This window comes from Ailuropoda melanoleuca, chromosome 10, assembly GCF_002007445.2.
Source record: "Ailuropoda melanoleuca isolate Jingjing chromosome 10, ASM200744v2, whole genome shotgun sequence".
Lineage (NCBI taxonomy): Eukaryota > Metazoa > Chordata > Mammalia > Carnivora > Ursidae > Ailuropoda > Ailuropoda melanoleuca.
In genome coordinates this window covers 77,715,724-77,739,345 of record NC_048227.1, presented here as the reverse complement: position 1 = coordinate 77,739,345, position 23,622 = coordinate 77,715,724, and the positions used below count along the sequence as shown (strand labels likewise).

General features: G+C 40.2%; 1 protein-coding gene across 14 annotated transcripts in view; it reads left to right on the top strand.

Moving 5' to 3' along the window:
- EPB41L2 (erythrocyte membrane protein band 4.1 like 2) overlaps positions 1 to 23,622 on the top strand; it is a 209,009-nt gene that overhangs the window by 115,188 nt on the left and 70,199 nt on the right. For all 14 annotated transcript variants that reach the window (XM_034669151.1, XM_034669150.1, XM_034669149.1 and 11 more), the window contains one exon: positions 12,010 to 12,114. In XM_034669151.1, the coding sequence (XP_034525042.1) occupies positions 12,010 to 12,114 (105 nt within the window). The remainder of the gene's footprint in view (positions 1 to 12,009; positions 12,115 to 23,622) is intronic.

The following is a 23,622-nucleotide window of genomic DNA, read 5'->3' as shown; positions in this document are numbered from 1 at the left end:
CCTCCTCCCCAGGGATAGGGGCAATTCATAAATTAGCTCCTTGTTGAAATATTATTATGACTGGTGAGGTATTTTCGTCTAGTGGTAGGAAAGTGAGTGGAGTAGAGACCCTCCACTGAAACTGCAGGAGGTCTTAAATGTCTGTCTGGGTCTACTCGACAGCCTTTTCCTCACTCTGATTTGTGGCTGAATTTGTCTGGTTAGGATTTGCTTTGAGTAATGCTCCGCATATAGTAAGGGCTTGATAAGCGTTAGCTGCGATTGTTATGTGTTTAAAACCCTGATTGTTTTTTCAGGATCCTACTATTTTTCCTGAATTCTTGATCAAAATACTAAAATCCCATGCCTTGGATAAATTCCTGATAATATTTTTATATTTTATCAATAATTTAGTGACTTGGAAGGCCCATAAGGTAAACATACACCACATATATATTCACAATGACTTTGTCACTTAAAGAACTTCCTTAGACTCTAAACTGTATTTAGTACTTTTACAAATAGGAAAAAACCCACAAGATTTAAAAACACTGCACTTTATCTTGAAATTTTGAATAAACCAATCCCTAGTGTCCAAGGACTTTTTATTGGAGAGTGAGAAGAGAGACATTGTCCATAACCAGTTGACTTAAAAAAAGAGGACAAAGTCGAATTCCTTTACTTTACCACCAAAATAAACTAGAACTCTAGGAACAGAAATGTAGTTGGATTTTGCATAGGAGAAATTGCAAGCTGTCTGACAGCTATTCACTTAGAGCAAATGGAGATTGAGATGATTCTTCCTCATACACTGCAATACCATTTCAGTAAACTTTTATTACAAAAGGAAGGCATCTAAGGGACCATGTTTTATGAACAGCTCAGCAACTGACTGATGTTAGAACTGCCAGGGATGTTTATTATTTTCCTCTGGTGAAGGCCAAAAAATTAGTAAAATTTTTTGCATAAAATTTGTGTGCAGATATTTACATTTCATCAACAAATAGGGTTTGTGTACCAAGCTTCAAGATTCAAGGCTCTGGGGCTTTTGGGAGGTTTTCTGCATCCGCATTTCAGAGTGTGGCTTTGGAATTACCCAGAGCCAGCATGCTGGCGAGAGGAGCGGGCCTGCTCTGCGCTTTGGAGACAGAGGTCCTTCCAAGGGGGTGTTCTTCTGGTCAGTGAGCGATTCTTGCGTCCTGAAAGCTGATGAAAATATTTCTGGGTTGCCAGAAATATAAACTGCAGAGATACAGAATGTGATTATGGGTGAAGGATTAAAGATTCAGTGTTTTATCTTTTAAGGCTGAAAATTAAGCATTTATTTGCTTTGGGAGGAAAAAAGGGCCATGTCCATAGACTCGAGTTTGTGGTTGATGGTGTGTTTTCTTTGTTGCTTATGAGTTGCTTATGAGATGAATTGTGTGCTCAGTTAAGAATTCTGAAACGTGCACATGTCCTCTCTTAAACGCTAAAAAAAAAAAAAAAATTTTTTTAAAAAGGCTGCTACTAAAACAAAAACAAATACTAGACCAGAATAGACGGCACAATACCCTCGAGTAACTACATCCTGCAATAATTTTAAAGGAAACCCTAGCATAGCCAGAACACAGAGGCTCACCTTTTTATTTCTAGCATCTGAAACTATATTATTTTATGTTGTTTATGTCCACAACTTGCAGAATTTGCTCCGTGTTTATCCTAATCCCCTGAATCCTGTGTAATGGAAAAGAAATAGAGATTTTTTTTCCCTCTTTTTTCCTTTTGTAGCCTCGTCTTGAAGAAATACTATATAAGAGAAATTTCTTATACTTTATGGTGATTTATAAGAAGCCTACACGCTACATAATCTTGACAATGCATGTTTATCTATGTGTGTGTGTATGTGTGTGTGTAGTTTCCTTAATCACTAATGACAAATTTTGAAAACGTTTTCAGTCTATTCAAAATAAGAAAGATACATATGTTTGTATATATACATGTATGTGTGTCTGTACACATTTTATATATACATGCATATATATTATATATAATATACACACATATTTTTGAGTAGTTGGAAAAACTTTTTCAAACTTAATTCTTATTACCAGGGAAACTTAAAAGTCTTTCTTTACTGTAAATGGTTCATTTATTTCTGGAATTAAATTTTCAGCACACAATAATTGGATATGGTGTCTTCCTTTTTATTGGGGTTTGAATGAACTTTGGGACAGAGGTGTATTGACAGCTCTCCCAGATTGGTAGGAAAAGAATGATCGGTAAATGATGGCCTTAGACTCTCTGAGACACTCTCTTTCCTCTTCTGTATGGTTTTCTTTGATTTCCTCCACCCACATGACGATGTATCAGTTGTTGTTTGCTCTTTGCATACCTTTCTTTCCTTGGCCTTTTATATTTGCATAGTGTAGTTTAGAGCTAGTGCAAAATACATAGCTCGAGGGCTGCGATGTATGGATTGCATTGTGCGCTTCCCAGCACTGCGTCTGGGCATACAATAACTGCAGTGTGGAGGGGCCTACACGGAGACAGCCCTGGTGCTTTATAAAGCGCCAGTGGTGTGTGGCATCCATTGCAATCTGCCGGGTAAGCAGTTGCACAAATTCCTTCAAGTTGAGAAGCCTCCAGAAATGTCATGTTTTGGCCTCAGTAGTGAATGCCACAAATAACAGCACAGGCTCGGGGGACTTTGCTCAGCTTCTCGGATTCCAGCCTGCCTTCCTTCAGCTGGGTCTGCCGTAGATCTGTTTTGTTTTATTTTAAAGTCCCCAAAAGTTAGTCTTCTGACCCTTGAATAATATATTTTAAACCCAGGTAAATTGTCTTATTTTTTTTTCTCTTTTGGTTAGCTCTAATCTATTATATAGTTTTTTAAAGAAGAAAAAAATCTGATACCTGGAAAATAGACCAAAGGGCTTTTTTTGTTTAATTTTTCAGCCCATTGATTTTTATATTGCTGGTCTGTGCTATAAGTGGGGTTAGGGAGAGGTAGATGGGGGAGAGAGATTGTAAAGCTTGTTGGCCTTTAATGTAGAAAGTAAGATTTCTTTCTGAAGTGTACTTGGCAAATTTATTAACAGTTGTATGGTTTTGGGGCGCCTGAGTGGCTCAGTTGGTTAAGCGTCTGCCTTTGGCTCAGGTCATGATCTCAGGGTCCTGGGATCCAGCCCAACATTGGTTGGTCAGGCTCCCTGCTCAGCGGGGATCCTGCTTCTCCCTCTCTCTCTGCCGCTTCTCCTGCTTGCGCTCTCTCCCTGTCAAATAAATAAAATCTTTAAAAAAAAAACTCGTATGGTTTTAATTGTTTAATTAACTTGATGTTACATTATAAGAGTCGTTATTGACACAGATTGTAGTCTGTAAAGATTCCAGTGTAAGAAGGGACACAAAGCAAAGGCATGCTTTCAGGTAGCAAGAGGAAATAACAGTGAAACTGCTCTCTTAGTGAAGTAATGCGACGAGTCTATAAACCTCACCGTCCCCTTCTGTATGAAGGTGGGGCATGGCCTGCTTTTGAGAGAAAGAGGCAAAATCACTTTTCTGCTTTTGTCATTCCTCTAGTTCTCAAGAAGTATTTGGAAATGTTCTAATGACTAAAGAAGAGTTTAAGTACAATGTAGATGAAATGTCGGTCTGTGGCTGTTCTTCTCCCAGAATGTAGTTGGCAGTGTGTGTTTGGTTTAGTTCCCTGAGTATCTATAGGTGGTAATCCATGAGCTGGATCCAGGAGATTGTGTAAGACTGCTAGCCAGAGGCTTGAATTCTAGACTCAATTCTGCCAACTTTCTGGTTGGCATTATGGCACCGAGCCATTCCATCCAACGGATATATTTTGGCCAACTAGCGAGCTAGTTACTCCCTGAAATGCTGCCCTAAGAGATGTTAAAGTAAGTAGGACATACTTTTTTGCTTAAAGAATTCAGCCTCCAAAGTATCAAAAGGACTAGAATATAAGAATTAAGTACCACAGATGTGCAATAAATTGCTTGAAGGAGAAAGATGAATATTGGGAGGTTGGAATAGGTTTCATAGGGAAGGAGAATTTGGTAGGGTTTTAACAGTTGGAAAAAAAATCAAGGTAAAAAAGAAATTTAGAGTATGTCTTGGCCAGTCCACAATCTTCTTCATTTGGGGCAATGCCCCCAAAGTGCTATGGACAGCTAGTTGTATTGGTATCTTAGGTGCAGACAGTAAAACAAAATCTCCGTTTTTTTGCTTGGTTAACAAACGTGTATTTGTAGTTCTTTCATGCAGTGGAATCCAAATTGTTGTTTATTAAAAAAAAGTCAAAACAGTGATAATAGAAAATTGCCAGGGTGCCTAGGTGGCTGAGTGGGTTGAACGTCTGCCTTCAGCTCAGGTCATGATCTTGGGGTCCCGGGATTGATCCCCGCATTGCCCCACATCGGGCTCCACGCTCAGCCAAGAGTCTGCTTCTCCCTCTGCCTCCCCCCTCCCCTGTTACTGTATATCCTCTCTCTCTCTCTCTCTCTCAAATAAATAAATAAAATCTTTAAAAAAAATTGCCTTCCTGGATAGAAATATAGAGTACTAATGTTTATGGATATCACAAATAAGAATTCAGTTCTTCAAAAGAAATTCAGGAAATCAGTCTGAAAAGTAGGTTAAACTCTCTCAGTTTTCTCATTTGCGAAATGAGATTGGATGAAATAAGTATGAAAGTTCTTTAATCATATTTAAAAATTATTTTTAGAGCAACTCAGAAAGGTCCTGTGATTTCAGCTGCCTTTTAATAAATCCATATAAAATGTCAAATACTTTTTTAAGCACTTTAAATACACCTCATTTAATTGTTAATATTATACAAGGAGTATTTTTATTTTAAAAGAAGAAACTGAGGCATGGTGAAGTTAAGTAACTTGCCTCCGGTTACATAACTGTTACGAAGTAGGGCTGTCATTCAGATCCACCTCACTGGCATTTTACTGTAATATCTTTTCTAGTATAGCTGAGAATCAGTGATTATCCTGAAAGAGGGTACATACCAGAATCGGGAGGGGAGAAGGAACAGTTTCAACTGGCATACCTCCACACATCTTTCTGAGTAACAATTTCGAGTTGTTTGTTGGTTTCTCTCCCCTAAATGATGAGAATTATCCTCTGTGGAGTGTGTTGTGAACAGAGTGAGAGCAAAGAGAAGTTGTGAGCCACTGTGTGCATATCGCTGGCAGAGCACACTCAGGCAAGTCTGATTGCACAGGAGTACTTATTAAATGTCCCATCTTATTACATTTTTTTAAAAAGATTTTATTTATTTATTTGAGAGAGAGAGAGACAGCCAGCGAGAGAGGGAACACAAGCAGGGGGAGTGGGAGAGGAAGAAGCAGGCTCCCAGCGGAAGAGCCTGACGTGGGGCTCAATCCCAGAACCTCTGGACCATACCCTGAGCCGAAGGCAGACGCTTACTGACTTAGCCACCCAGGCACCCCTGATATACTTTCTTTATGAGAGAAGAAGAAATATGCTATTTTGTTTGCCTTTTTGAATTAGTTTCCAAAAGCATACCAGTTTTAGGTTGCTTAAGAGTAGCTGCTCTGGGTTTTCTGCTATAATTTACTTTTGTCAGTCCTTATTCCTTAGCTCATGTTTCTTTCCCTCTTGTCTCGATGGCTTTACTGTTTCTATTGTTTTTAAAAATGTCAAAACCTTTTGAATGTTAATGAGTCAGAATAATAAAATAATGGAAGAAAGTGACTGTAGAGTACTGGATTTCATTTTATGTGGTTAAAGACCCAGGGAGTTTCCTTAACTTGAGAGTTTTAGGCATTAATCAGCCATTATGTCTTTTTTTAAAAAATTTTTAAAGATTTTACTTTTTTTAGGGAGAGTGCTTGTGTGCATGTGAGTGGGGGAGGGGCAGAAGGAGTGGGGAGAGTGAGCATCTCAAGCAGACTCCGTACTGAGTGTGGAGCTGGACTCGGGGCTCGATCTCGTGACCCTGAGATTACACCTGAGCAGAAATCAAGAGTCAGATGCTTAATCAACTGAGCCACCCAGGTGTTCCCATTATGTCTTTTTAAGTTGCCTCTCACTTATTCTCTGTATTGTTTTCAATTAGAGGGTTTTTTTTGTTGTTGTTGTTGTTGTTCTGTTTAAAATTTTATTTTTAAGTAACCTCTACATCCAATCAATGGGCTTGAACTCACAACCCCAAGATCAAGTATCCCATACCCCTCTGACTGAGTCAGCCAGGTACCCCTTCAGTTGGAATGAGGAGTTCTACATAGACTTTATTCAAATTCTGTCTTCCATGTCTGAAATTCTTTCTTATTTTCCATCTTTCTTTGCTGTGTTCTGGGTAGTTTTTTAAGATCCATCTTCCAGCGGCACCTGGGTGGCACAGCGGTTAAGCATCTGCCTTCGGCTCAGGGCGTGATCCCGGCATTGTGTGATCGAGCCCCACGTCAGGCTCCTCTGCTACGAGCCTGCTTCTTCCTCTCCCACTCCCCCTGCTTGTGTTCCCTCTCTCACTGGCTGTCTCTATCTCTGTCAAGTAAATAAATAAAAAATCTTAAAAAAAAAAAAAATCCATCTTCCAGGTCACTGGTTTTCTGCGTCAAACTCTATCCATTTGGATTATAATTTATTGTTATAGGTTTTATTTATAGATATTCTATTTGGTTCTTTTTTTTTTTTAAAAGATTTTTTTTTTATTATTATTTATTCGACAGAGATAGAGACAGTCAGCGAGAGAGGGAACACAGGCAGGGGGAGTGGGAGAGGAAGAAGCCGGCTCATAGCAGAGGAGCCTGACGTGGGGCTCGATCCCAGAATGCCGGGATCACACCCTGAGCCGAAGGCAGACGCTTAACCGCTGTGCCACCCAGGCGCCCCTCTATTTGGTTCTTTTCAGCATCTGCTTTTTGATAGTTATTTCTTGGTATTATATAATATTTGTTTCTTTAAACAGGGTAAAGTGTTCTGTACTTGATAATTCCATTATTTACAGTCTCTGAAGATCTGATTCTGATACTGTGTCTAATACTCAATAATAGTGATTGGTTTCCTTGTGTGTGCTTTGATTTTTTGGTTATATTTCTTGGGATATAATATCTGGGAACCATTTGCTTCAGCCAGACAGCTGGACATATCCAATTCTGAATCAGTTTAAGCCAAATTCTCTTTTTTGGTATTTTTGAATAAAAAAGATAATGGGTGAACTGTGGTGTGTGTGTGTGTGTGTGTGTGTGTGTGTGTGTGTGTGTGTGTGTAAGCTTAACAAATCATATTAATAGTAATAAAAAATGTTAATGCCAGTCTCCAAATCTGCATGCGGGCCAGATCATGGTAATTTTTTTTCTCCCTCATTTCTTGAGATATGGTCTGTAGAACAGTAATTCTGATGTGGAATAAGTTAGTAAGTGTTGTGTTAAGATAGTGCTTTATTTAGCCAAATACTTTTGGGAAGCATCAGACTGAATGATGGGAAACAAGTTTTTTTCACCATAGAACTTCTCAGGATATCTTACATGCAAACAGGAAGTGTGATGCATAGACGTTATGCAGAATTTTTCTTTACCCCACTCTTACTCCCCTTTTGGGGGATGTGGGGATGTATATACATGGAACATCTCATGGGACTAGTGGGACCAAAGGAACATGCTTGCCGACTAGAAGTCTGCCTCCTGATGCCCTTGGCTTCCCCTTATTGCCTTCTCACTATCTTCACCTCTGTGTTTATACCACTCTGCTGTACAGCTGTGTGTGTGTGTGTGGGGGGGGTGTGCTCATGGACGCACACACATACTCATCTTGTATTTAATCTTGTTGAGAGAAGATGTGATTCTATGTGGTAATCTTTATCCCCAGAATAAGATATTGTCTTTGAGTAGAGCTACTGTATGAAGCTATCTGATAGGCCCTTGGTTAGTATTCTTTGGACCAATTGGGCCAGGTAGCTCGTTATTTCTAGAGAGGTAGATTCATAGGACTTTGTTTTCCCTTGGGGACCTCCTTTTTATTTTCTGTCATTTGACTATAAATTTTCCAGGACCATCTATGTCTTATTTATTATTGTTTTCATGATGTCTTAACAGAGGAACTAATACATATTAGATGCTGGATCAGTCTATGTTGAGCCTTTTAGCCTGGCAAGCTCTGACAGTCATTTGACAGTGGAACAGTATACCTGGCAGGCATACTGTATGGCTTGTCCATTATGGATGGGTTACTTTTTTTCATCTTACTATATTCTCCAGTATGTTTTGAAGAGAACTTGGCTCCACCAGACTCTATAAACATCCAAAATGAAAAAGAAGGTCTTTTGACTATGCTCTTTCTTTGCCTTGTGAACAAAATAATTTCCTTTCAGGTTCATTTAAGATGTCGCAGTCTTGGTGAAGCTGTGGTTTTTCTCCGACCCCGTTACTCGTCTGTTCTTGGTGTTGCCATAGCACTTGGTACATGCCTCTTTCAGTACACGTCCCATAGTATTTTTGCATTTTTGTCTTCCAGCCAGACATTGAGTTCGTGGAGGGTGGAGATGCTGAATAGAAGCTTAAGTAATACCTGTGTGCAGTTAAGATCTAATCAAGCGTTTAAAATACCTGTTTCCTGGAGAAGGAAAGGAGAGAATAGCAGAGAAGCAATCTGAGCATCTAGAAGATACTTTGGTGTTTGTTGGATGTGGGCAAGTGAAGGAGCAGTTGCTGACAGGATTCAGCTGGCTGAGTGAGGCACTTGGTTTGGCCCTTTGAGTGTACCAGCTCATTGGGTGAATTTGCCCCTCACAGTGAGCAATGAGGTGCTTGTGATTTCCTTTTACAGTTAAGGAGACAGTAACGTGCCCATAGGCTGTTGAATGAAGGAGGGACTGGGTCTGACTCCAGCCCCTGTATGGCTGCCTCTGTGCCGCCCAGCGTCCCAATGCCAAATTGTGGTGGTGAGCTTTGTGCATGTTTTTCTCCTAATCCTTTAGGGGAATTCTGTGTGTGAGAGTATGTTTCTATTTTTGAAACGGAAACCAGTGAGAAAGTATGACTTATTAATAAAATTTTACTCTAAGCCTTTATTGGAATATATTTTCTCTTTGAACTGAGGTTTGTGTTCATAGACATTAGTTGTCTTAAATCCTTTTTACCCTAATTTCAAGTATGACTCTTCTTTTGATCCTGTTACATTTCTTCAGGCTATGGATAGCTAACTGGTTTCAGTAGTTAGGCTCATTTGAAAGTAGTTGTCACATAGAGCCAGATGTTTTTAGAAATGAAAGTTTGGGAACTTGATCTGATTAAACGTCAACTTCTTCTATTAGCTTCTGTTGAGTTTTTAGTGTCTTTCTAAATAAGAAGATAATCTTTGCTTTATAGTAGATAAAATGTCCCCTGTGGGTCATTTATATCTCATTGTAAATGCACTGGGGAGGATGTCCAAGTAGATTGATGCAGCAGGAGTCATAGTTGGTTGCTCACTTTGTTATCTCAGATAAGGAAAGTTCCTAATAACAAGGTGGGTGCTGAAATTGTAGCTGTGGTCAGTCATTAGGAGCCTGAATAAGTTAAATGTCACCTCATTAAAAATAAGTATGTTACATAGAGTACACTGTAATGTTTTTTCAGTTGACTCAGTAAGTATTTTTTGACCACCTTTTATGATGGGCAGTTTTCTACTCACTGGTCATTCAGAAGTGAATAATGTTGAAATTAATGTCCAAAAATTCACTAATTCTATCTTAAATTATTGCTTATCTCTAAAATATTCTTTGGGGGTACCGGCGTGGCTCAGTCAGTTGAGCATCCTACTCTTGATTTCCACTCAGTTCATGATCTGAGGGTCGTGAGATTGAGCTCTGTGTTGGGCTCCGTGATGAGCGTGGAGCCTGCTTAAGACACTCTCTCTGCCTCTTCCTCTGCACCCCTCCCCTGCCTGTGTACACGCACACTCTCTGTCAAAAAAAAGAAAAAATTATTTGCTATTATTTGCAACCATATCTCTTCACATCCACTCCAGGTTCCTATAAAATAGAGACCATAGATCTTCCTGTACATATAAGAAAGCCAGCTGTCATGCTTTGAGTTCCCTTCTCCTCAAGGAGAATTAACTTCTCCTTTAAAGTTAATTTAAAATACCTCTAAACTTAAAGTTTTAATTATATAGGTTAATAATTGCGTGCAGATCAAATAATGAAATTTAGAACCTTTCATTATAAAAGCTTAAGCCAAAATCTTGTGTAAGCGAAATTAGTCACTTTTCATGTTACAAAACTCTCCAGCTTCTAACAATAGGAGCCAATGTTGATTAAGCAGTATGTGCCACACATACTGTTCTAAGCTCTCTGTATGTGTTACAGCTCATTTAGCACTCTCTACACCCTGTGGTGGCTTCTATAACCCTATTTCACAGATGTGCAAATGAAAGCAAATAGAAGTAAAGTGTCTTGTCCTTGGTTCAGAATTTGTAAAAAATGGAAATGTAGGTAGAACTTTGGCATTTGGAATCCAGAATCCAATACTCTACCTTACTACTCTATTTTATTTACTTTGAATATGCAGACATATAAACACATATCTATTTTAAATGTACTTAATTTTCTGAATTTCTAGTGATACAGTGAAAGTACAGTGCTTGCTATGTTGAAATAATCTGTTGCTTTTTTTTTCTTGCCTCTACTATTTGGTGTAATTCTATTCTTCTTCTCCTCGAAACATTACTGTAAAAGGTTTAATAATGAAAGTTCCAGATTCTCCTTTGCATGACTTTCAGGCATGAGTTTTCCACCTTTGCTTCCACAAAGAGGAGGAAGAAAAGGTTAGAGGAGAGAAACCAGCCCTTGAATTGAGTTTCTCTGAGACTATCTTTTGCAGTCCCTTATCAGAGTTGTACTTATTTGAAATTGAAATGTCCATTATATCTTATTGCATTGTTTAAGATACATCTGTGGGAGACATTAATTTCCACACAGTGGATGAACGAATGAGTATCCGTTTTGATAGTGTAAGGGCATTCATCTTGAGAATGAAAATGTCTGAGGGTGTGTTCAGTTTTCACTTGAGGTCCAGTGGCTGTTTATATTGATGCGGGGGAAGGGGAGGTGTGTGTCTGACCTGACCTCACAGTTGGGCCTGCCCAGGGGTGTGCATCTTAATTGGGAATGAGTCACCACCTTATATTTTGCCATTGGTTAGACAATGACCTTTTCTTCTGTAGCTGTCAAAGGCTTTTACATTTCTGCTGATAGCAGTTTCTTAAATTTTTTTTTTGCATATTTTATTTATTTGAGAGAGAGAGAGCACGACCAGGGGAGAGGGAGAAGCAGGCTCAGAGAGCCTGACTCAGGGCTTGATCCCAGGACCCTAGGACCATCACCCATGTTGAAGGCACATGATCAACCGACTGAGCCACCCAGCGGCCCCAGCAGTTTCTTAAATTAAAAAACAAAATGCAACAAACGATTTAAGGGAAAAAGTATGTTATATCCTTGGAGGCAGCTGATTTTATTCTCCCAGTTCCATTACCTGGTATCTTACAATTTTGTTCTGAAGAGTGAATATCCTACCATTCTCAAGAAAAAGCTTGAATTGAAAGCAATTTTTTTTTTCTATTCTACCATATCATGGAACAGAAATCAAACCTAAGTACAGATACAATAAACCATGTTAGGATACAATGAAGAGTAGGGCCAAATGATTTTCCTGGGGGAGTATACTTTGTAAATAGGACATAAGCCACCTTGAGGAATTGAGGGAGGCAGTTTGGACATACTTCTGTACTATTTTAAAAATAAATGAACTCCTAGCACCTTAGTTTTTGAGTCCTTTTTATATTTTTGTAGAGCAGGGAGTAAAACAGAGTATTTGATCATGCTTTTATTCTAGAATTTATGCTTGGTGTATGTGATGGGGGGAGGGAGGAGTCTGAAGTGAAAAGTTATTAATCACTCTTTTATAAAAGATTGGGAAACATATTTTTATATTACGCTAAATAATGTTATCTGATGTGAAGTCCTTTATTTACAGTACTCATGGAATCTTTAATGCTTGAAAAGTAAAGATACCATTTCTTTTCCCTCAGAAACGTGCTAAAGGACAAGTGTTATTTGACAAAGTGTGTGAACATCTCAATCTCCTGGAGAAGGACTACTTTGGACTTTTATTTCAGGAAAGCCCTGAGCAAAAAGTAAGTGAAGTGATTTCAAGTTTATTTGTATCTTCTTAGAAAAATATTGTATTTTATTCTTAAACAGTAAAATATTTGCTTTAAAATAATTTGACATATTTTATATTCGTTGTAGAAATTTAGTAAATATTAAAAACCTGTGCAGAGAGAATCACCTATAACTTTTTGCCATTGTGTCTATGTTTTTTACTAATATGGTAAGCAGACAGAATGGAATGTCTTACTCTGCGTTAATTATTAGAGACCGAAAGAACTGAATTAAAATTTTTTATGTTGAATTTTTAGCTCTCGAATTCACCTGTATGCCAGGAATTAAGTATGCCTAAAAAGCAGGGAAGGAAACATATGGGAAGGAATGTCAAGAGTGCCGATGTGTTCTTATCTGGAGGCTTGGGAGTGCGCATTTGCCTTGCTCTGCAGACTGCAGCGGTGTGGGGTGTGTGGGGGTGAATGTGCTCTCTGCCCTGCTGTTGGGTTACTGGGAGGCAAAAAAGGAGGTGGGGTAGACTCAGGTGGTAGATGTGGCTGGCCAGGACCCTGTGCAAATCTGCCTGACATCAAGTGTGTTGAGATTGTTCTGCTCCAGGAATTTCCCAAGACACTAAGCAGGAGCTTCGAGTGCTCTAATGCTTAATGCTAAGCATTAGCATTCCAGGGAATGTCAGGGCTTCTCAGTTTCATAAGTCAAATTAAAGAGAGAACTATTGATCCATTCTGGCAACTAACCAGATAACCTGCAGCCTTCTGTCTTAGTTGACTAGTTTGGGCATTTCTAACAAAGAACCATCGACTGGGTGGTTTATAAACAACACTGGAAGGCTGGGAAGTCCAAGATCAAGATGCCAAGGTTCAGTGTCTGGTGAAGGCCACTTTCTGGTTCATATAGGTCGTGCCTTCTGTGTCCTCACAAGTGGAAGGGATGGGGAGCTCTCTGATCCTTTTTTTATAAGGGTACTTACTATTCCCATTCATGAGGGCTCCACCTTCATGACCTCACCACCTCCCAAAGGCCCCACCTCCAAATATTGTCATATTGGGGATTAGGTTTCAATGTATGAGTTGGAGGGGGGCCCTCACACATCCATTCAGTCTCTAGCTCTTTCCTCCTTGTTAAGAAAGGACTGTTCTTCTCCTACTTGACTTTGAGTAAGGGGATGTAAATGCTGGAGAAGATACTGAGTGTGGGACTGAAGGGTCAAGGTTTGGTCCTGTTGCACCCTAGAGTGAAGCCCTTTTAGGCCTATTTCATTGTGGCTGTGGACAGACTCGCTGAGATCGTGCTGTCTGAGGGTGCCCGAGCACTGAGATCGTGCTGTCCGAGGATGCCCGAGCACTTGGTAACAGTGAAAGAAGTTACTTTCTTGTATCTAACATTTATGTCACAGTCCATAGAACAAAATAGTAAGTGAACATAGGCGGTGAAGTTTATTTGCCCACATGCTGTCATTGTTTATAAGTGCTGGTAATGAAATACAGGGTATTAAGGGTGATAATTACATATAAATTAAGTTTTCTCAATTTGCTTAGTCTTAAAGCTTTGATAGTTAATTGGTGGTTTAGTTCCACATTTAAATGAAATACAATTAAATTGCATGCCTGCCTACAAAATAGTATGCAAGTGTTCTTATGAGAATTCTGTTTAGAATACTTTTCTCAGAAGTAGTAACGTATTAGATATTTGACTCAATAAACTAGGTGCTGTTTTTAGACCTGATATTAAAAGGTGTCTTGATAATATTTCTAACCGTATGCCCTTCTGCTGGTCCTCAAAACTGTCAGAGAAAGTGTTGAGAATTTATCTACTTTTTCCTGAGATTACATATAGGGAGAGTCATAAGAGCATTTAAACTTTGTGAAAGAGGGAGACCATCTAGTATGTTGTAAAACATGTAGAAAAACACGTTCTGTTAGTAGGAACAGGATATGTTACATAAAGACATCTACTATTTCTGCAGCCCTAGATTTACATACGAAAGAGTGGTATTTAGATAGTAGGATTCACTAGTTTTTATTTTTATGACTTCCAATATATGTGTCTATATTTGACCTGAACCTCAGACTCTGTTTAACTGCCTACTGGACACTGCACTCAATTGTCTCAAAGCAAACTGGCATTTTCCCCTTAAACTTCATCTGTCCCCTGAAGAGTGGGTATTGGTCCCTTCCACTCCTTCCACTTCCTTCCATTGCTTATCAGTCAAAAAGGTCTGTCTTTTCTTCCCACTAACATCCCTCTCCTAGTTCTCTTGGTCCACAGTTTTGGCTTTGGTTTAGACCCCTGTCCTCGCTTGCTTTGGCTATTTTGTTAGCCTCCTACGTGGATGAACGGTCTGGCCACTGGCCGCTAGGATCACGCTTCACACTGCTGCTAGACTGAGTTCTCAGGAGTGCTTATGGGATCTTAGCAGTCCCTGGTTTAGCACCATTGGCTGGATCTAGTCTTAACCCTCGTAGTATGTATGGTTGACAAGGCTCTACTTCCTTTGTTTCATGTCTCAGTAACCTCCCACATACAGACTGGATTCACTCCACACCAAAGTTCTCTCCTAACACCAGCCTGTTGGTCCATACCATATCTGCTTGAACATGCTGTTCTTTACATTTGGAATGTCCTTGCTCTTTTTTTTTTTTTTTTTTAATTTGAATGTCTCCTTAAGATTTAAGTATCCTACTCTAGGAGATTTACCTTGACCACTTTCCACTACCATTTCTCCTGATCCCCACTCAAGGAGAGTTGACCATTTCTTCCAGCTGTTATCTAGACATTTAGCACAAATCTTATTTGTGTCAGTCTTTCTTCCCATTACTCTAGGAACTTCTTCCCATTACTCTAGGAACTCCATATGCTTTTATCTGTGTAGCCTTAGTCTATCTAGACATTAACAAAGATTTATTAAATACTGCCTTTGTGCCATCTCACACCCGTTAGGATGACCACTAGCAAAAATATAAAATAAGAAGTGTTAACAAGGATATGAAGAAATTGGGACCCTTGTGCATTGGTAGTGGGAATGTTAAATGGTGTAGCTATTGCAGAAAACAGTATAGAGGTCACTCAAAAAATTATAAAAAGAACTATGTGATCCAGCATCCTCACTTCTGGGTATATATCCAAACAAACTGAAAACAGGATCTTGAAGAGAGATTTGCACACCCATGTTCATTGCAGCATTACTAACAGTAGCCAAGAGGTGGAAGCAACCCAGTGTCCACCGATGAATGAATTGGATAAACAAGATGTGGTGAATGGAATATTATTGAGCCTTAATGAAGGAAATCCTGTCACATGCTATAACGTGGATGAACCCTCAGTACATTAAGTGAAATGAGCCAGTCACAAAAAGACGAGCACTGTGATTCCATTTATATGAGGTATCCGTAGTCAAGCTCATGGAAACAGAAAGTAGAGTGGTGTTTGCCAGGGACTGGGGCAGGGGGGAAAATGGGGAGCTGTTGTTCAATGGGTATAGAGTTTCAGTTTTGCAAGATGAAAGAGTTTCAAGATCTGTTGCACAACAATGTGAATATAGTTAGCATTGCTGAACTGTATACTAAAAAAACAGTGAAGATGGTAAACTTTAGGTTAAAAAAATTCCCTGCATGCAAACCAGGGTCCTTTTGTGAATCTAGCAATAAATAGTTAGGACAAAGACTCTACCTTCATGGATGTCCCCGCCTGTGTTCCATTTGAGGAGACCGTGAAAAACTGAGTTACGTAGTCATTAAATTTTGATTACTGCTCTATAGGAAAAGGTATTAACGGTGGGGACGGCTAGGAAAGAATGCTGCTTAAGGAAGAAGAGACCTAAAGTGGGGGGGCTTGGCTGCCAGGGGCCTGGGATGAGGAGGATTTGAGCAGCACTGCTCACCCAAAGCAGGACGTGGCCTCAGTTGAAGTTGTGGTAATGAAAGACAGGTAAAGAATTTTTTTTTAAGATTTGTTTATTTATTTGAGAGAGAGAGAGAGAGAGACAGAGTGAGCAGAGGGAGATAAGCAGACTCCCCACTGAGTGCAGAGCCTGACATGGGGCTCCATCCCAGGACCCTGAGATCATGACCTGCACTGAAGGCAGATCCTTAACTGACTGAGCCACCCAGGCGCCCCAAGGAACTTTTTCCTTCTTGTCAGAATCAGCTGGGGGATTAATTTACAACTAGGAATCCTATTTTTCTGCTATCCAATCTTCTTTACTGTTCAGTCCACACATGTACCCACACATGTACCCACCACTCCCACCACTTAGGCTCACTGGCTATGCCATGGTTTCACTCTTCCCAGTTTAAAAATAGTGCTGTTGCTGTTTATATATGGGATACTGAAGGATGTTATATTATGGGCTGTGTTAAGTAGGTGGGATATAACCTTATCCTTCACATATTTGGGGACAGAAAATAGATAAACTTTTTGGTCATTGTCTTAGTCCATTTGGGGTGCTATAACAAAATATCAGACTGGATGGCTTATCAAAACAAATCTTTCACATTTTTGAAGGCTAGGAAGTTCAAGATCAGGACAGCAGCAAATTTGGTGTCTGGTGAGGATCTGCTTCCGGATTCACAGACCGTGCCTTCTTGCTGTGTCCTCACATGGTGGAAAGGACGAGGGAGTTCTCTGGAGCCCCTTTTGTAAGGGTTGCTAATCCTAATCATGAGGGTTCCACTCTCATGACCCAGTTACTCCCAAAGGCCCCACCTCTTAGTACCATCACATTGGACATTAGGATTTCAACGGAGGAATTTTAGGGGGACACAAACCTTCTGAGCATAGTAGGCTAATATTACCCAAGTATATAGGCTTCTACTAATCTTAGTTCAATGACACAACTTAATATTCCCTGTCCTAAATTTCAGCTGGACATTTGTTAGTGACTTGCTGGGGGATGCTTTTAAGTTTTATTAGCTCACAAGGGCCCCCAAAATTTATATTATTGTATATAGGCAAATCTACGAATTTTAGAAATGATATTAGCAGTTTTATATTCACATTCTATCTTAGAAATTGAGAATTGTGACCAGTATTCTGGTTGTGGGCAGGAAAGGGACATTCTGCACAGAAGGAAAGGAATAGCTCCAGCGTGAACAAGGACAGTGTGCGTGAGGGATCTCAGGCTGTTTGACAGGCTGGAAGCTGTGGCGGCTCAGGAGTGGCCGTATAGGAGGGCCCTGTGAGCCGGGGGCGCATGGGAAGGAGGAGCTGGGTACTTGTCTTGAGGCTTTGTTTTCTCAGTAAGCACAGGGTGTTAACTTAGATCATAGGCTAATTTCGGCTGGCCTTGTGGGGAATGCTGATGATCCTGGGAAAGCTAGGCAAAGAACATTTTTTGGATGGTCTTGTATCTTGTGCTAAGGAATTTAAACTTTTATCCTGATATGAAGGGTTTTTAGAAAGTGACATGGTCAGATTTGCATTTCAGGAAGAGTAAGCTGTTGGTGGTGTGGAGGGAGATTATAGGGGACTGAGAGCAGAGACAGGAAGGTCAGTTGTCTAGTCCAGAGGTGATGGAAACTAGGGCAGAGACATAAGGAGGAAAGAAGAAGAGACAGAAATACTGAGTAGAGAATGTAGATGACTTTGTGGCCCATCATATCTATGGCATGAGGGCGATGGAGGGGTGGGGGGATGTGTCCCACGTTTGGGGCTGGGGTCGCCAAGGAGCTTGTTGGAGCCTTTTACACAGGGACTTCGGAGGAGGAGCAGCGGTTTGGGTTTGGGGGCGGAGATAAAATCTCATTTTCATTTTGCTAAATTGGAAATGCTTGTAGGCTGTTGGCTAGATGATGTTTGGGGATCAGCGAGTAGGTGAGGACTGAGGAAAGTTAACAGTAAAGAATGTGAGAGTGGGATGGGGCGCCTGGGTGGCTCAGTCGGTTAAGCGTCTGCCTTTGGCTCAGGTCATGATCCTGAGTTCCCAGCTTAGCAAGGAGTCTGCTTCTCCCTCTCTCTCTCTCTCTCTGCCCTCCCCTGCTCATGCTCTCTCTCTCTCTCTCAAATAAATAAAGTCTTTAAAAAAATGTGAGAGTGGGTAGAAACTATTATTTAAGAAAAGCTGGCTATGAGGAGAAGGACAGGTGGGAGAATGATACAAAAGAATATAGACCAGCACGATCCAATAGAACTTTTCATGATGGTGAAAAGTTCTAGACCGGCTCTGTCTGTCTAGTATGGCAGCCAATAGCCACCAATGGCTATTGATCTCTTGAAATATGGCTGGTGTGACTGAGGAAGTGAAGTGAAATTTATTCAATAGCACAAGTTTAAGTAGTCTCTTGTGACTGCCGGCTGTTATACAGGACCATGCAGTGCATTTACTAAGGATTTTGGGGGTTGACAGATTTGCTTGGATGGAAAGAACTTTGACTTTGGCTGTGGGAATGCCCGAGGAAAGGGTGAGATTGGAGAGAGAGGAAAGGGATGATGATGGAAGCTTCCAAAGTCAAGAAGAGCATAAGCCTTGAATAAAGCGGGCAGCCTTGTCTCCTGAGTAAGCTCAGGAGTGGTGCAGCTGGAAGTAAGTCTTTGTCAGGCGAAGGATGGCCTCAAAGCTCTGAGAAATAGAGGGCGGAATCCTCTGCTAAGAGTGACAAGGAGGTCGCACTGGAGACCCAGAGAGGCAGACGACTAAGGACAGGTATGTGGATTGCTGTTGACCGTCCAGCCGGGATTGGAGATCGCACAATTGTGGTGGCAACAGAATATATTGGTGTGGACCATCGGCACCCTGGGTGTAATAGTGGGGAAATGGAATATCGGCGGGGGGTGGGGGGTTCCCAGTTGGGTGTGTTCTCAGTGGTTATGGTAAGATGGACAGAAGATCTAGAAAACTGGAGCTGCTGCTGGGATAGTAATCCAGCTGATTATTCACGGGACCCAGGAGGGAACCTAACTGAAGCTGAAATGGGCTCATAGTTGGGGAGAAATTGGCTGGGGCCAAGGGATGAATGTGCAAAGCAGCTGAAGAGCAGGAGCAGTGAGAATGAATGGGTAGAAAACTTAGAAGGAGAGGAAGAGGTTGTATCTGAGAGGGGGATGATCAAGTGTAACGAGGCAGAGAGCTCTGTGTGATGACAGGACCTTGAGTTCAGCATGAGAAGGGATGGCCAGAGTCCAGGAGAGGCTCAGGGCCTTGAGGCAGAGAGTATTAAGTTATTCAAGTTAAGTATAAAGTTAAGTTTGGAGAGATTCTATATACGATCCTCACTGACAAAAAATGCTGATGTTAAATAAGGAACTCCTAATTCCTTATTTTACTTTGTAGTTTCTTTGTGCAGTGGGAGATGAAAATGCCCGTACAGTTAGACACGCGCTGTGTTATCTAGGCTTTAACCGTAGAACATTGAGGGAATAAGCAGTGGGGTGTCCTTTCTGAGATACAAACTTTTCAGAACATGAATGCTCACATGTAATTGGCAGTATATTTTTCATATATAATCTGATACACTTTCATAACTTCTGCATAATTTTTTATTCCTTCTTGCTGATGTAAACAAAATTCAGTCCTCAAGACATCTAGGCAAGAGGACTCTTATTTTTCTAATATAGATTTGAATGATGTCCTAATTTTTCCACAGGGTGTTATTACCATTGTATCAACTTAGCTTAATCAGTCCTATTGTGTTTGAAACCCCTGTAGTTTCAATGATAGGATACTACAGGATTCAGGAGTTTAAGCCGCTTGCTTTTTCATGCTGAATATTATCTGTATTTATAGAAGTTTCAGTTCACTTATTTCAACATAAATTGAAAGTGAGGTAAAGCCATAGTTATTTGTATGAAAATTTTCCTGGAGAGAAAATCTAAACTTTCCTTCGATTTTAGTGTTGTACTGTGAGATCTTGAGTTGGAAGTCTCTCAATTTACTCTAAGTATGAAAATCTATCATTATTAGTGTTAGAACTTTTTCACGTCTCTTGAGAAGTTTTCTGTAAACTTTACTATGGAAAATGCCATTAAAAATATGTGGAACCAAGCAACATGTTACTCGTTTATATATGGAATTTCAAGTTCATATAGTTCTTGTATTCATGTCTAACTGGAACCATCATTAAGGGTTTTGGACTCTCTTTAAAGGGAAAAATATTGTCTTGAATTTTTGATGTTAATAGAGTTTGGCATCTGGCCCAGGGATTATGTTATTTTGTTTCAAGCCATATTGAAAGAGGAGCTTGTTAGAAGTGTAGTTGATATCCGCAGCTAACTTTATGAAAATTGATTAAAGTGTTTGATAGCCTGACCATTTCCCTCCAGAAACTAGAACTAAACATACAAATATTAGACTCTTTGTCATATATAAACTATTCTTTAATAAAATTCTATATTCAGTCCAGTGTACCTTCTAATACCACAGGCAGAAGTTTGAATCACGTTCTCCCAGATGCATAGTGAACATTTTGCTGTAATGTAGAAAGCCTGTAACTTTTCTGCTAACGCCAGCATTAGGGCGGTGTTCTGTTAGACCTAATTTAGGCAGAGGTATAATAAAGGGGATCTGTTTCAGCGCTATAAATTCTTAAGGGAAATTGCAGATTTTAGGCAAACTTACACTTTTAACATTTGGTGATACAGGGTCGGGTGAATTTAATGCCTCTCATCTGGCCAGTTTGACAAACATCGAGAGTGAGTGAGGCAGGCACAGCTAAGCATTTTGGAAAACTTCCAGCTCTGGGGTCTTAGCATCCAGCCTGAAAGGGAATCAGGCGAGGTGAATCTTCCTGGGGGGGGGGGAGGAATTTGGAGGTAGATGTTGTGAGGGTGCCGTGGGTCCGGATCTAGGTCTGCTCTGCTCAGCGGCCCGCAGCCCACTGAGGACCGCTAATGGGCTGCTGCGGGTCCATGGGCTTGGCTGCTCCTCTGTGTCAGGTGAAAGTGGTTAGCCCTTGGTGGACTAGACTGTAGGGCTTGTCAGGATTGGATACAGCGGTTTAGTGTGATGGGGCGGAGTTCAAAGACACACTTCTACATAGGTACGTCGAGGGCAGTGATCTGCTGGGGCTTTCTGCAGGAGGCTGTCAGCAATAGAATATTTAGCTAGTGAAGGCTGGGTATCTACCTGTCAAGCCAGTTAAAGGACTTGAAAAAGGTCTCTCTACCTTTGACTTTTGGGAAAAGACATTAAAAGCAATCTATGGCTGTACTGCTCAAAGGGTGGTCCAGGGGCCGCCAGCATTGGCACTACCTAGAATTTGTTAGAAAGGAAAATTCCAGCTCTTTACGGTAGATGTACTGAGTTGTAATCTGCGTTTTGACCAGATCTTCAGGGGACTCAGGTAAACCTTTAAGGTTTGAGAGGCACTGATGTAGGGATCAGATGTTCTTTTGAGGTGACAGAATTGTAGAAGTTTGGAATGTTACAAAAGCCAAGGGAGTAAGGGGCCCTAATAAGCCCAAGTGGCTCACGGTTCCAGAAGTGTGCCAACAGCCATAGCCATTTAGGTAGGAATTAGGCCATTTCCTTTATGCATGGACATTTAGACTGTACAGGCTCTGGGTTTTTTCCAAACACCAACATCCTATGAATCTAAATATAATGATTTGTTATCAAGGTTTCCTCTTTTTCTAGATGTTTTTGTTGTTCAAGGATAATTGAAAGTCATTTTTATTTACTTTTTTTCTGGTAACGGGTATTAGAAATGCTGTAGAGAAGACTTGGTTAACCAAGATATGTAGTGATCAGGAGTAGGGTAAACAGGAGCTTCTCGAACTGACAGAAGGACTTCAGTGCAAAAAGAAATATGTGTACAGATGTTTGCTTTGCTCCTTAGATTTCTGTAACCTTCTAAGGCAGGTTTTTGTTTTGTTTTTAGCCTTTTTTTGGTGTCATGTATTCCTTTGGCAGTCTAGTGAATTCTGTGGGCTGCTTCCCAGAACAGTGTTTTAACTGTAAAATAAAAGTACACAGGCCTATAAAGGAGGCCTATAAATAACATTCCCAAAATATTCATTAAATTTGGGATAATCATCAACAGCTGATCCCTCCAGTGATTTCAAAATATTGATTAGCATAAGAGATATTTCAAGATCTACAACAACTGTAGTGGGGTATGGAAATATTTTTGATTCCCACGAGTGACAAAGCTAAAGGTACTGCTGATATTAACCAGGCTTTTTTCTCTTACATTCATAATTGATGATAATGCTAAATTTGTTAGAGGTTAGTGAAAGTATGATGTATCATTTTCTCCACCAGCTGATTCATAGTCTTCCAATTTCATGTTCTAAGATGATTCAATACCACTGGATTCTAGGACCCCATTTTAATTTTGGTTTACTTCTGTTGGAAGCCTATGATAGGATTCCTTGTAATTTTTATTCCTTGGTTTACCTGATGTTCATTCAGAAAATAAATATGTATTGAGTTTATACTTTGGGTACAGAGTGGGGGTAAAAAGGGGAAGATGAGGAGAAGGATACCAAACTGAGTGAATGAACGTTCCTGCCCTGAAGTGTAGCTGCCCAAATACTGTACTTTTTTTTTCTAAGGAGCCAAGATAAATTTTATTGAAATCTGTGGATTTTAACTCTTCTTAGTTTTGCATTATTGCTTGTAACTTAAAGTTTGGGAGACACTGAGAAAAATCCCCATCTTGCCTGATTATGAATTGCCTGAAATTGTCACTTAAAATAGATTCTCAGGCCCCTTCCCTGGAGAACGTTTCAGGTGGGCCATGGGTAAATCTGTCTTTTTAACAAATTTGCCAGATGGATTCTTACCAGGCAAAACTTAGTAAAGTTAGATATTATTTTAACACATACATAACGTGTACAGATTAGTCATACTGGTAAATATTTTCATGAGAAGGGATTGTGCTGTTTAATGTGTTGCCTTTTTTTCCAGGAGGAGTCTTCCCTATAGTAGGACAGCATAAAGGCTGACATCATCCAGACAGTTTTCTCTGAGGAAAAGGGGTCTGATTTTTATTTCATCTGGCCCATGAATATAGTGTGTCTGAGTTGTTATTTTTTGTGAGTGGAAATATTCATATAAATATTAACTTCTTTAATGTAGGTAACATATCACCTTTGGAAATATAAAATTGCATGGAGAAGGGATCTATATCCAAAGGTGATAGGCCAATTTATCATTGCAAAAAAGCCCATCTCTTAAAGGCACTGGGTAAAGTACTTTGCATTTGTACTTAACTTTTCAGGAAGCATTTGAAGGAATGGTTGAAAAGAGCTACCCTATGAGGTACATATTGTGGTCCTCATCTAGAATTGAGCAAACTGAGGCTTAAGGAAGCCAAAGAATGAGCCCAAGGTCACAGAATTTCTGAAAGCCAGAATTGGACTCCATGTAGCTCTCATTCCAAAGTCTGTGTATGTGGTGGCCAAATCTTTAAAAGAATTGAAATTTTGCTCCATAATCTCTCCTGGTGTGCGTGTGTGTACATGTGTGTTCCGAGCATGCACACGCATGTACCCGCATGCATTTATGTCCTCCTCGGATGTCTTTTCCCCTCCTTTTGTATCTGCTTCTTGATCCATCCAGCATTTTTCAAGTGTCAAAACCA